The sequence below is a fragment of the Geotrypetes seraphini genome, chromosome 3 (genome assembly GCF_902459505.1).
Source record: "Geotrypetes seraphini chromosome 3, aGeoSer1.1, whole genome shotgun sequence".
Lineage (NCBI taxonomy): Eukaryota > Metazoa > Chordata > Amphibia > Gymnophiona > Dermophiidae > Geotrypetes > Geotrypetes seraphini.
In genome coordinates this window covers 385,673,113-385,687,697 of record NC_047086.1, presented here as the reverse complement: position 1 = coordinate 385,687,697, position 14,585 = coordinate 385,673,113, and the positions used below count along the sequence as shown (strand labels likewise).

The window sequence follows — 14,585 nt, the reverse complement described above, 5'->3', positions numbered from 1 at the left end:
TACCTCATATCGAATGTATTGTGATATGAGGGATCAATGAACTATGAATTGTAATCTGATTTGACATGTGTTCCGTATTGTGGACATTGAATCACGTTGAAGTACATTCTATTGCATTGAATTAAATTCCCCTGAATGAATTGGGGCCCAGATTGGGAGATTCATCTGCCGGGAGTTAGATTTAGTCATTTAATGAACTGATATATTTCCTCATGAATTTATGAACTGTTTAGTGTGAATTGGGACTTTGTAGCTTTAATATTCACATTTGAAAATCTTTGTATGGGTGAATTTTTGAACGATACAAACTTTTAATCACAACTTCACATTTTTTATATTTCCTGCATTTTTGCACTATGAAGGTTTTTTGCACTTTATGATCAAGGCACTTTAGGGGTTTTGTGAGTCATTTTTTAGTCCTTCTATTATATTTTCTCCTTGAATTTTTCACTGACCAATTGTGCACATTTTTTGTTTATAATAATTGAGACCACGTGATGTACAGGGCAGAGCTTATTCAAATTTAAAACCTAGTGCTGGTCACTTCTGAGACTCTGTCTGGTGCCCTTAAAAAAGCCATTTGATAATGCCCAGGCCCTTACTGAGGTGTCTCTTATTTACTTATTTATTTATTAATTCATCAATTAATTCATCTTTGGTCTGTGAATATTCTATGAGGATCTAATATTAGGCACTATCAATGCTTTTTTGTTTAGCTTTATGAAGAATGCCACAGGTGTAAAGTAAATTGCAGTGAACACACTTTAGTTACCTTCTCTGATCTAAATACATCCCATAGGCATACCCTCTCTTAATAAAGTTTAAAGTGTGCACGGTGTGGAACATGCATTAGCTGTGCTGCAAGTGAACAATTTTAAGATTATCCTTTTTTACTCATGTAAATTTCTCTTTGCACACAGAAATGGCTTTTCAATTCATTTCACTTTATTTCATCACCTTTAACCAATCACAATATGATTTATAGATCAGTATCATACTGTAGCTCAGTTACAAATTTTTAAAAAAACCTCAAAACCTCAATTATGATTTCAAATATTTTTATTGATTTTTCAATAACGAAAGTAGAAACAAGTAAAGAAACAAAATCATCAATGAACAAGTGAACAGAGAGGTTCAACAGAACCATCCAGAAACCCAGAGGGTTAACATACAAAATAAAACATTTGGAATAAAGCATCACTAAAGGGTACTTCCCCTGTAAGCTGAGCAACAGTCCTCCACCTAAAGTCCTGCCAGTGGGGGGTGCTATTTCCCTTTTTCATTTTCAATAGTGAAGGACTGAAAAATTCTACAAGACTCCAGAGTACGTACTTGTCACTAGCAATTGAAAGCACAATATTAGGGATACCAGATGTCTGGATTTACCCGGACATGTCCTGTTTTTAGAGGGTATATCCGGGAATCCGGACGGCTTTTCAAAACCCAGCAATTTGTCTGGGTTTTTAAAAGCAAATTGCGTCGGAAGGGGCATCCACGCATGCCCGGATGCAACATGGTGACATCATGAAGGCATGATGTCATTGCGCCGCATGTGCAGATGCCCTCCCGGCCGAGACAAGCAGGCTGAGGGGCACAGGACTGGGACGTGGCACGGGTGGAACTGGGCAGGGATAGGTGGAACTGGGCAGGCCTGGGGCGGGTCTGGGGGGGGGTCAGGATTTTACCTACGTAAAATCTGGTAACCCTACACAATATTGAAGCAGCACAATCCACTGTCAGCAATGCAGTTGGAGGACTCCTGCTCAGCTTAGAGGGAACAGTGCTAAGGGGACCTGCTACTAAAGCTTAGCGCACTTACGGATAATAGTGCACTCTGAATGCTGCACGTCCTATTTGATTCCTACAGGCCACATGGCGCTTAGTACACTCTAGTGTCTGTCAGTTTGCACTAAGGGCTCCTTTTACTAAGGTGTGCTAGGGCTTTAACGTGTGGCATAGCGCACGCTACATTGCCACGCGCACTAGACCTTAACGCCAGCATTGAGCTGGCATTAATTCTAGAAGCGTAGCGCGCGATGTAGCGTGCAGTAATTTTCTGTGTACGCTAAAAACACTAGCACTAAGGTGCGCTAGGGCTTTAACGCGCAGAGTAGCGTGCACTAGATCTTAACACCAGCATTGAGCTGGCATTCTAGAAGCATAGCGCACGGTGTAGCATGCAGTAATTTTCTGCGTGCGCTAAAAATGCTAGCACTAAGGTGTGCTAGGGCTTTAACACGCAGAATAGCGCGCACTACATTGCCACACACACTAGACCTTAACGCCAGCATTGAGCTGGCATTAGTTCTAGAAGCGTAGCGCGCGATGTAGCGTGCGGTAATTTTCTGTGTGCGCTAAAAACACTAGCACTAAGGTGCGCTAGGGCTTTAACGCGCAGAGTAGCGCGCACTAGATCTTAACACCAGCATTGAGCTGGCATTCTAGAAGCATAGCGCACGGTGTAGCGTGCAGTAATTTTCTGCGTGCGCTAAAAATGCTACCACTAAGGTGTGCTAGGGCTTTAACACGCAGAATAGCGCGCACTACATTGCCACACACACTAGACCTTAACGCCAGCATTGAGCTGGCGTTAGTTCTAGAAGCGTAGCGCGCGATGTAGCGTGCAGTAATTTTCTGTGTGCGCTAAAAACACTAGCACTAAGGTGCGCTAGGGCTTTAACGCGCAGAGTAGCGCGCACTAGATCTTAATGCCAGCATTGAGCTGGCATTCTAGAAGCATAGCGCACGGTGTAGCGTGCAGTAATTTTCTGCGTGCGCTAAAAATGCTAGCACTAAGGTGTGCTAGGGCTTTAGCACGCAGAATAGCGCGCACTACATTGCCACACACACTAGACCTTAACGCCAGCATTGAGCTGGCATTAGTTCTAGAAGCGTAGCGCGCGATGTAGCGTGCGGTAATTTTCTGTGTGCGCTAAAAACACTAGCACTAAGGTGCGCTAGGGCTTTAACGCGCAGAGTAGCGCGCACTAGATCTTAACACCAGCATTGAGCTGGCATTCTAGAAGCATAGCGCACGGTGTAGCGTGCAGTAATTTTCTGCGTGCGCTAAAAATGCTAGCTCTAAGGTGTGCTAGGGCTTTAACACACAGAATAGCGCGCACTACATTGCCACACACACTAGACCTTAACGCCAGCATTGAGCTGGCGTTAGTTCTAGAAGCATAGCGTGCGGTAATTTCCTGCGTGCGCTAAAAACGCTAGCACACCTTAGTAAAAGGAGCCCTAAGTTTTAGTAAAAGGGCTCCAGAATTACAACTCTCAGCAGTTTGAAAATTGTGCAGGATATTGATGCAAATCTTATTCACAGTGAGTTTTGTTTTAGGGTAATTTTATAAAGGTTTCTCCATGTGCAAAGCCTGTCTATTTATTTTTTCAGCATCGTACTGTAACTGAAACATTAATCAAATTGAATTCATGGGTAATATTTTAAGGGAATGCTTTCCAAAAATATGAGTTCTTTTCACCTAGGCTCCATCTTATAAAGTAATCTCCAGTGTTTATTATCTGTTTATTTCAGCGGATAAGATATAACATCTGTTATTTATAGATGCGAGTGCAGACCTTTGGCTGTTCTGAGTTGTATCTGCTTTCATGGTAAATCTGTGTGCGACACAGGTTGGATCATGATGAATTCACCTCTGCCAAAACACTTGTTGATGCTACAGCCTGCCTAGAGGCTGATACTCAAAACTAATGCCAGCATCAAAAAGCAAAGGGCTTGAGTGCGGGTGTTAACGTATTCACTGAACATTGCCGTAAACTGAAATACAAGTCAGTGGATGCTGATGAGGCCAAGTGGTATTCCTTCTCAATGCATAAGAGGAAATGATGGCCACCAGCTCAGGGGCAGAGGAGAAGGCTTTCAGGAAAATATTGATTGTCAGCTTTTCTCATTGCACAGCGATTTTCGGCTTCATTTGCAAAGAAGCCTGTAGAAGTTGGAACACTGTTAATGAAAAACTAAACAAATAGAGAGAGAAATATGAGGAAAAATAGGGGCATTAGAAGTCAACACAATTAGAAACCCCTCCCAATCAAACACATGAACAATATAAGTTAGACAGCCGTTGAAGCAGGCAGAAAATATGTAAATATATATCATAAAGATAATCAAATTTTTTTATTCGTATAACAATATCATCATAATATCATATCATTAAATTTTAAAATCCATAAATATTAATATATACACATATAAGACAAAACATAAAACAAAGACAAGGGCTTCATGATCATGAGAAAAAATGAGGGGCAAAAAATGCAAAAAACTAGAAATTAATCAAAAAAAAAAAATAGTTAAAGCAGCAGCAAAAGTAAAAACTTGACATCAGTTCAAAAGCTGACTGACGCAGCAACACGAGTGGAAGCATGATAATCAAGAATCAACAAAAAATCAACAAAAAATAGAGAGAGAGAGCAAGTCCACATAAATCCAGGTGTACAAAAAATCAGTGCAATCAAGCATTGCAACAGTCCGAGGAAATCTGAAAGTGAAAGCATACGTTGGCGCCTGTTTTTATGCACTTAATATGAGTAGGGTTACCAGAAGTCCGGATTTCCCCAGACATGTCCGGGGGTCTGGATGGCTTTTCAAAGCCTGGCACTTTGTCTGGGTTTTGAAAAGCTTCCTCAAAACCGCATCAGGCAGGAGTAGGCAGGGACGGGATTGGCGGCGGGACTGGGGGGTAAGGGCGGGAATGGGTGGAACTGGGAAAATCTGGAAACCTTAAATATGAGCATTTCAAAAATTTACACACACACACATACCCTTTTTACTAAGCCGTGGTAGAGGTTTCTACCACTTTAGAATTCTAGTGAGCGTTAGAGCAGTATCAGAACGTTTAGAACCCTGGGCCACGGTTCATAGACAATGGCACGAAAGACAAAAGCGCGCGCCAACAATTGAGCGCAGCGCGCGCCACCGCACCGCTCTAAATTACAGTTTTTAGGGGCTCCGACGGGGGGTTTTGTTGGGGAACCCCCCCAGTTTACTTAATAGAGATCGCGCCGATGTTATGGGGGGTTTGGGGGGTTGTAACCCTCCAAATTTTACTGTAAACTGAACTTTTTCCCTAAAAACAGGGAAAAAGTGAAGTTTTCAGTAAAATGTGGGGGGTTACAACCCCACATACCCCCCACAACGCCCCCACAACGCGGCACGATCTTTATTAATTAAAGTGGAGGGTTCCCCCCCACGCCCCCCCTGTCGTAGCCGTAAAATCAGTAATTTTGTGCGGCGCGCGCCTCCGCGCTGCGCTCAATTGTCTGGGCGCGCCTTTGTCACGGCGCGCTTTTGACCTGACACCCTGGGCCACAGTAGAAACCTCTACCATGGCTTAGTAAAAGACACAAAACTCGGGCACTCAAAAATATAGTCAATCTATGAAAAACTGTATCTTAATTAGCTATATCATGCCATAATAAAAGTCTTTGTAAACCACACAGGGGGAGTCTCAGATTACCACCAGCCTGATACAGTACCACGTAGAATCACTCTTCACCGGCTCACCCACCGTGGACTTATTCAATTTTTGTCTTTGTTTTTTCTTTTAACTTTTTTTTTTATTGTTTTTTTATCTTTTATATCTCTTATAAATCTATATTCCTCACTGATAATCTAATCTTCTGTCAATAATTGAATTAAATAGATAGAGTAAAATCTCTTCCTACATATTATTTCATTTCCATTCATTCATTTATTTTCATATTCTTCATTGCTAATCCTTATTCTTCTCTATTTCATTAGCAATCCATAATCATATCCACAAAGCTACTTAGCTTAGTTTAGTTCATGTCGCTCGTTTCGGATCTTCTTCAGGACGAGGAAAGTGCCAATGCTTTTCTATCTTAGAAACACTAAAAGAGGGCTATAGACTGCAAACAATTTTGAAAAGCTCATATATAATAGCACAGAAAAACAGCGCCAATATGTATTTGCTTTTCTGGGTTTGTCTGGACATGCACACAAGAACTTCGCTTACCGCAAAACCGTTTTGCACATGGTCCAGCCCTTTGCTTTTGGTTTGCTGGCAGCAATGAACTGCACATATCATTTGCATAATTTTTTTTTTTAGCATCGCTTCACTATTTCTATGCATTTCTTTATGCGATATGGGTTTTGCGTTAGGCCCTTCTACACCCGACTTTGAGCATCAGCCCCCTAGTCAGACATGTGTATTCTGTCTGATTACTGTGCAGTTGAAAAAATGTTAAGAATGTCTTTATTTTCTAATTTCAGGGCAAAGCAATGGTATTTGCTCCTCTCAGAGGGAATACTTTGAATCTCTTCTGCAACCTGGCTGAAAAGGCCGGTTTCACCATCCAAAGATGTGAAAATTATGACGAGCACATCTCTAACTTCCACTTCAAGGTTGGTTTTCTGTCTGTGTTAGATAACACTTTAATCCACACTTCGTTTTGAAAAGATCATGATCCTTTTGGCAGGTAACCTAAATGTGTGATTAAAGTATTCAATAGGTATAGAGCTTCCAGGAGCATTTTGTGTTGTAGAGAGCCATATTTTATCTCCATGCCTTCTGGCAGGGCAAACCAATCTTTCAATTAATAGTAGAGTAATATATGAGAATCATTTCCATTAATCTGGATTTAAAATGGGAGTAAACCAACAGTAACATTTTATAATACAAATTTTAATCATTTGGATAGTGAAATACTAAAAAAAAAACCTCTACCTATATCATATCTTAAATCCGTATCTCTGGTTGTTTTATGACCAGGTTGGTTGGCACATTCAGAATGTTAGATCGCAAATAGAATTTCACAGCTGTGGAATTAGATCCAGGTACTATAAGATTTAAGTCAAAAGCACTTATCTAAGATTAGTTTCTGAGCTAGCTTACATACTTAACATAAAACCAAAAATATACAGAGAATGGAGAGTATAATCATAATCAATGTTTAGGGGTGTGCATTCGGTTTCCTGTTTCATTTTGGAAAACTATAGGCGCTTGATTCTTACATACTAAAACCTCTAAAGTTTTGCTTATAAATCTGATGTACATGCATTAAAAATATTTGCATATTTTTACACGCATACATTTCTGGAAGGTTTATTTCAGTAGCAGCAGGTTAGGCATTTGAGAATGTGGGTGGTGCTGTTTGAAGTTATGTATATGTGTCTGGATTGTGCTTTCAGAGTTGAGCAAGCAGCATTTTTGTTTTTAAGGCATTTTAAAAAAAAAGGTTTAATAAAGCAGTTATTGGACAGATGATTGAAATGGAGAGCTGTTCAATGACGGCATGTTGCTCGGCTGTGTGGTCCCCTCTCATTAACATTTTCAATAGGCTGATTTCTTTCAGAAGTGATTCATAGCTCCTTGACTAATGGTCACAACTGGTGGTATTTGTATAGGCAACGCAGGTGCCTATGTGCCTATGTTGAATAAGTGTCTAGAAAATGTGCAAACACACATGCACAAGCATAGATTTGTGTTCATCCGCTATGCGTGTATAATGGGGAGTGTGTGGTGCAGTGGTTAAAGCTACAGCCTCAGCACCCTGAGGTTGGGGGTTCAAACCCACGCTGCTCCTTGTGACCCTGGGCAAGTCACTTAATCCCCCCATTGCCCCAGGGCCATTAGATAGGGCATTGAAAGCAGTGCATGCAAATAGATCTCATGCCTATTCATTGGGAAAATCCTGAAAACCCGACTGGATTCCAGCCCTCGAGGACTGGAGTTGCCCACCCCTGGCATAGAGTGTTTATACAGGATAGTTGAGGATCTCAGAAACCAGCTTGGACGTTGGCAAATGAACCTCTAAGCCAAGACTCACAGGTTCCAAGTTTCAATCATTGATCCTCAAAACCTCCCCCTCCTTACTTTAAAACTGTTACTATATTATAAATTGTTTATTCCTTCTTTCTTAAAAAAATTTTCAATGATGGATATGTCATCTCTTATTCTGAATAATTAAACATCCACCCAGCAAAGAAACGAAATGACTTATCTTAAATAGACCAAAGCCCAACGGGACCTGTTTCGACCTTTATAGTGGCTTCCTCAAGGGTTCAATAGTGGCGCTGCATCTATTTTAAGCTGCGTCACTCCCGACTGAGGCTAGGTGTTTGTTGGACCCTTCCTTATACATCATCACAGAATCCATATCTTCAGGGACAGGAAGAGATACACTGGGAGGGGCCTAAGGCCCTGATTGTCCCGGGCACCTAAGTCCCCTACCAAGGCCACTAAGGGGAGGAGACTTAGGTGCCTGAGCTAATCATATCCTTTGGCCCCTCTCAGTGCATCCCAGGATTCAGCAGGAAGGGGAAGGCCCACCATTTTGAAGAGTCAGGCTTGCCAGCAAGAGGATGTCCTGCTGGTCTTCTATAAAAGGTATGGAAGGAATTGAAGGAGGGTTGGAAGTGGGTACAGCCTGCTGGCCAACCAGGATTTCTTCTTGGAAGCTTGGTGTGGTGGTGGTGGGGGGGGGTGTCTCTGGATATGGGAGGGGGGTCCCCAACCCTGCAGCAGGAGGGAGTGGGCATCCCTCCTGCCAATCTTTAAAAAATAGTACCCCAATGTCAGGGGTGTGGGGGGCTTCCAGCATCAGGGAGGGGCTTTTTTTTTAAATTGGTGTAGCTCTTGTGTGTGTGTGCTCTGCACACACAACAGCTGCACCCATTAGAAAAAGCCCCTGTTCTCCCTGCTTGCTGGTTCAGGCAGGGAGAGCAGGGGTTGCCTTTTTTTTTTTTTTGCAAGTAAGTGGAGGAGCTGTGCTTGTGATTATTCTTCTGAGTAAATGCCAAGCACAGTTCCTATCCCCCACATTTAATTTGCATGCTATTGTGCTGAGAATCACCAGTAAAACAAAAATCGCTCCCACCATGGGTTTTGGTTTTTTTTTATCGTGGTGTCTGAGCTTAGAGAATCTGGCTCTTAAATTCTAAATAGTGTTCGCACAGTATTTTTTTTTCCAGTAGAAAGTTCATCTTTGTTAAACATAGTGCAATATCAGCCAATCTGATAAGCTGTTGATATCCAAAGGTAAAATTATCCATATTGGACAGAATAGTGGAGCAGTCATTTTCAAACACAGACCATTCTTGCAATTCATGGTCTGGAAATCTTTTATCCAGAAGATCGCATGTCTGCATAATAAACTGAAGAATGGAAGCTGTTGTTAACAGGTGCATTAAAAGATAACAGCTCTTCTAGTAGAGCGTTGCTGACATGAACCTTTTCCCCGCAATGCTGAGAACTTGGCTTTCTGATTTTGCAAACGGAAATGCTTCCAGTTTAGTTAAGGGATTTCTTTGAAGATTTTCTAGAGTTCCACTAAATCACTTAGAACATCATTAAGAATAACCAATGATCAGTGGCGTACCTAGGGTATGTGGCACCCGGGGCCCATCATTTTTTGACACCCCACCCCCCCTCATGGAAAAATTTTTTTTTTTTTTTTTTTGCAATAACCATGAAATGGAATAAATGGTCAGAATAGAAACAGGCAGTGAAAATTTTCTTTTATTGAACCTCATTTATGTAACCATTATTCCAAACATAACATAACATAAATTATGTCGGAATTGTCATGACATCAGAAGTACATATGGAGTAGTTGCAGGTGATGCTTGGGACAGTTCTGATTATGTTAGTTTGGTTTTATGTGTTTTTTGAATAGAAGGGTTTTTATTTCTTTTTTTAAGGTTTTGTAGTTTGTGGTCGAGGTCAATAGGTTGTAGAGTTGGGGGTCAAGTGTTGCAGCTCGAATGGCTAGGAGGTTGTCGAACAGTTTTTTTCTTTTGACGTTTTTGGTTGGAGGGTGTGTGAATGGTGCGTGAGTTCTCCTATGTCTGTTTGAAGTGGATTGAATTATTTAGCTGAAGAAATTAGTTACCCCCCCATTCCACACACATTAATTCTCTTCCATTTTTGTTCCCATTATAAAAAAACACTGATAAGTTCCCAGGAAAAAAATACATTAAAATAAGAAGTGAAAACAAAGGCCCCTACAGATGAGAACATAACATAAGAATAGCCTAACTGGGTCACACCAATGGTCCATCATGCCCAGTAGCCCATTCTCATGGTAGCCAATAGTGCTGCCCGATTCAGAGAAAAATATTTCATTCGATTCGATTCACCCTGTTGAATCGATTTTTCGATTAGATTCACTGTTAATGACACCGCTTTTTAAGTTTAAACAAAGTATAACAATAAATTTCACAACAACAATAAATTTCACAAAGTACTTAAAAAAAAAAAATCACATTTTTCCATTAAAGCAGTTCTGGAGACATTTGCTTGAACAGTCTTTTTTCCCAGTCCATAAGCAAGCAATATGAAAAAGATTTCCTTAATTATCTACTCAAACATTTTTGCTATTTACTTTCATTGTACCTAGACTATTATTCAGTAGAAAAAATTTAGTTTGTTCAATCAAGCAGAACATTCACTCATAGAAGTCCAATGTCCACACAGGATTTGATTGAACAAACCATATTTTTTCTACTGAATAATAGTTTAGGTATACTGAATAGCAAAAATGTTAAAGCCACACAGAAAAGCAGTAAAAGTCAATAGGTTCTCCAAGTGGGAACAACCTGATGTCTCAGCACTTGAGGAAAAGACCACGTAATAATGTTTATAAGATAAATCATATAAATGATTATACTGAAGCAGGGTGTCCTCAGCGTGAGAGGTAAGCGAGAGGAGAGAATTCTCCAGTGCTTTACACAATAAGGCTCCTCTGCCTGCAGTGCACACCATCATAGGACACCTCAGGTGTGCTCAAATTAATCAATGTGATAAATTAAACAGTGATAAACAATTGGTCAATCACAAGAGTGCAAGATCAAACAGGTTGTTCCCACTCAGAGAACCTATTGACTTTACTGCTTTTCTGTGTGAGTAGATAATTAAGCAAATTTCTGATAGCCTACAGAACTGATTCTCACCTTCCATCCCCAGCCCCCAAGACTTACCAGACCCCCCCTGCCGATGCATTTACTTACTGCCTGAACTGGATATTAAATCGTGGGGAAGAGAGGAGAAATGCGGGGAAAGAGCCAGCCAAAACTAGTATTTGTTGCTGCTGAGTGCACCAATCCAGGGCAAGCAGACGCTTCCCCCATGTCTTAATAACAGACAATGGACTTTTCCTCCAGGAATTTGTCCAAACCTTTCTTAAAACCAGCTACGCTATCTACTTTTAACATAACTTCTGGCCACTTCATTTTTAAGCTTAGATCTTTCCTTCCAAACAGAGACCTTGCTAGATGTCAAATACAGCACAAGGTAACTTCACATGGACTTAACTGTGCAGGAAATGAATCTCCTCATACACCCACCATATAGTGCAAAAATGTGCAAAGGTCTGTTTTTTTCTTTCGATCACTACATAGCCTAATGCCACACAAGCAGCGCTGTTACAAACATATTCTGAAGGTCAATGCTAAGGTTGACAAAGTTTCCTTCCTTGGACCAGAAGGAGATACTGACAAACCACTGGAAGAGATTCTAAAACAACTACCCAGAAATAACACCCAAAGACCCACTCAGTGTGTGAACCAGTTGAGTGGAGTGGACTAACTGGGGGTGGAAATGGGCCCAGAGTTTGCTCAGCAGAATTTCCCAGACTACCTCTTCCTCTCAACACACTGACATGCTACCACCACCACCAACACTAGGAACACCTCACCGAGTATGCCAGCAATGCTTATAAACTTTATAAAACACATTATTATATTTTCTTATAAAGCATATATTTTAACTGAACTCAGCCTTGCCATTCACAAAAATAGAAAAGTTCCCATTTCAAGCTGTCTCATGTACACTTTTCAAATCTAACATATTGTAATCACAAAACAGAAAATAAAATTATTTTTTCTACCTTTTGTTCTCTGATCAATATTCAAATCTTGTTGGTCCCAGGCTCTTGTTGTCTTGCTTGCCAGGGTCTCCTTTCTCCGTGCTAACCATCCGTCTGCCATCTCTGTTCTCCCCTTCCGTTTCCCTTCCCTCTCCCGGAGATCTGGCATCTTTCCTTTTTTTTGTCTCCATCCACAGATTCACCTTTTCTCAACTCCCCACCACCCCAGGATCCACCATCTCTCCCTTTCTGTTCCCAACTATCCTCCTATCCAGTATCTCTATCCCCCCTCCACACCATCCCCTGTTTCCAAGTTCTCTCCCTTTCTGTTCCTTCCCTCCCTAAATCCCATTATGCACCATCTCTCTCCCACTCCTCTGTTTTTAGACCCATTATTTCTAACCCCCAAAGTCTGGCATATGCACGTATCTTTGAACCCCCCTTCCCTCTCTCCCTCTGTGTACTTTTACACCAGGACCCCCCTCCCCCGAAGGTCTGTCCCCCCTCAGAAGGGCTACACCCCACCCCTGAAGACCTGCACCCCCCGAAGGACTTTACCTCCCACCCGAAGGTCTGTCCCCCTCTGAACGCCTAAACCCCACCCCTGAAGGCCTGCACCCTCCCCGAAGGATTGTACCCCCCACCCGAAGGTCTGTCCCCCCTGAAGGCCTGCACCCACCCCGAATGCCTGCACCCACCCCGAAGGCCTGCACCCACCCCGAAGGCCTGCACCCACCCCGAAGGCCTGCACCCCCGAAGGCCTGTCCCCCCCCCTTGAAGGCCTGACCCCCCCTTGAAGGCCTGCCTGCTTGTCCCCCCTTGAAGGCCTATCCCCCCTTAAAGGTCTGCCTGTCCCACCCCCTTGTAGGCCTGTCCCCCTTTAAAGGTCTGCCTGTCCCACCCCCTTGTAGGCCTGTCCCCCCCTTGAAGGCCTGACCCCCCCTTGAAGGCCTGCCTGCTTGTCCCCCCTTGAAGGCCTGTCCCCCCCTTGAAGGTTGGCACCCCCCCAAAGGCCTGCACCCCCTTGAAGGCCTGTCCCACCCCCTTGTAGGCCTGTCCCCCCCTTGAAGGCCTGCCTGCTTGTCCCCCCTTGAAGGCCTGTCCCCCCCCTTGAAGGCCTGTCCCCCCCTTGAAGGCCTGCCTGCCTGTCCCCCCCTTGAAGGCCTGCACCCCCTTGAAGGTCTGCACCCCCCCCGAAGGCCTGCACCCCCCCGAAGGCCTGTCCCCCCCACTTGAAGGCCTGCCTGCCTGTCCCCCCCTTGAAGGCCTGCACCCCCTTGAAGGTCGGCACCCCCCCCTGAAGGCATGCACCCCCCCTGAAGGCCTGTCCCCCCTTGAAGGCCTGTCCCCCCCCCTTGTAGGCCTGCACCCCCTTGTAGGCCTGTCCCCCCCCTTGTAGGCCTGTCCCCCCCCTTGAAGGCCTGCCTGCCTGTCCCCCCCTTGAAGGCCTGCACCCCCTTGAAGGTCTGCACCCCCCCCCGAAGACCTGCACCCCCCCTTGAAGGCCTGCCTGCCTGCCTGTCACCCCCCTCCCCCTTGAAAGTCTGCCTGCCCGCCCGCCCGCCCCACCCTGAAGGCCTGATGCCCCGACCCACCCCGAAGGACCATTCGCCCCCCTGGCCTCCCCGCACTACCTATGAAGCAGCCGCAGCAGGATCGCGACGTCAGCTATCTTTGCGCTGCTTAGGAGCTGCTTCCTGCGCCGGGCTACCTTAAGCTACTGCCCCCCCCACGCCCGAAGGACCGCTCGCCCCACTGACCTTCCAGCACACCTATGAAGCAGCCCGCAGCAGGATCGCGACGTCAGCAATCCCTCAGCTGCTTGGGCGCTGCTTCCTGCGCCGCGGTCCCGCCCCCTCCTCTGACGTCAGAGGAGGGACGGGACCGCGGCGCAGGAAGCAGCGCCCAAGCAGCTGAGGGATTGCTGACGTCGCGATCCTGCTGTGGGCTGCTTCATAGGTGTGCTGGAAGGTCAGTGGGGCGAGCGGTCCTTCGGGCGTGGGGGGGGACTGAGCGGCAAGGCCGGGAACACCCCCTCAGGGCTGGTACCCGGGGCGGCCCGCCCCCCCCGCCCCCCCCTAGGTACGCCACTGCCAATGATAACACAACATTCTGCTTTATGTGATTTGTGTACTGGATCGGTCTTCATCAACCTGTTCTCTGCAATATTCTACCAATATGTCATAATTCTTGACTAAAGCACTTCTAGCAAAATGCCTTCAGTAGATAGTCATCTGACCTCAATCAAAGGTTTAAAGGAAATAGCTTCACATACTCCTATCTTAGCAGTATCGTCACCATTCTCACACTAGATCAGCAAAACATTATGTGGATGGTGCATATAAGCATTTCAATCTCCCTCATAAACAGAATCTGTGTCCAGGCATCATCAGTTTCTAAACCCTCACAATGTGATACACGGTGGTGCTTTTTCTGAATGAAGCAAAATTCCTGCCACACCATTATGTCTTCCAAACATCACCGATGCACAATTTGATGTAAACATCATTGTTCTTTTCATATTGAAATCATTATCCTAATAAAATTGTTTAATTGCTGAAACTATATGAAGCAGTATTACAAGTTACTATCCCAGGATGAAATACGGCCTCAGACCACGCCCTCCAGCCCCAAACAGCCCGGAAATGATCCTACTTCCATTTCCTACCAAACCTCTAGAATTGCCTACCTCTGCATATCAAATCCCTTAAACTTTAGAGAAGCTATAAAAA

General features: G+C 44.1%; 1 protein-coding gene across 1 annotated transcript in view; it reads left to right on the top strand.

Moving 5' to 3' along the window:
- Positions 1-14,585, top strand: part of CAMKMT (calmodulin-lysine N-methyltransferase) — a 688,167-nt gene that overhangs the window by 625,186 nt on the left and 48,396 nt on the right. The window contains exon 10 of the mRNA XM_033936811.1: positions 6,260-6,391. Within this exon, the coding sequence (XP_033792702.1) occupies positions 6,260-6,391 (132 nt within the window). The remainder of the gene's footprint in view (positions 1-6,259; positions 6,392-14,585) is intronic.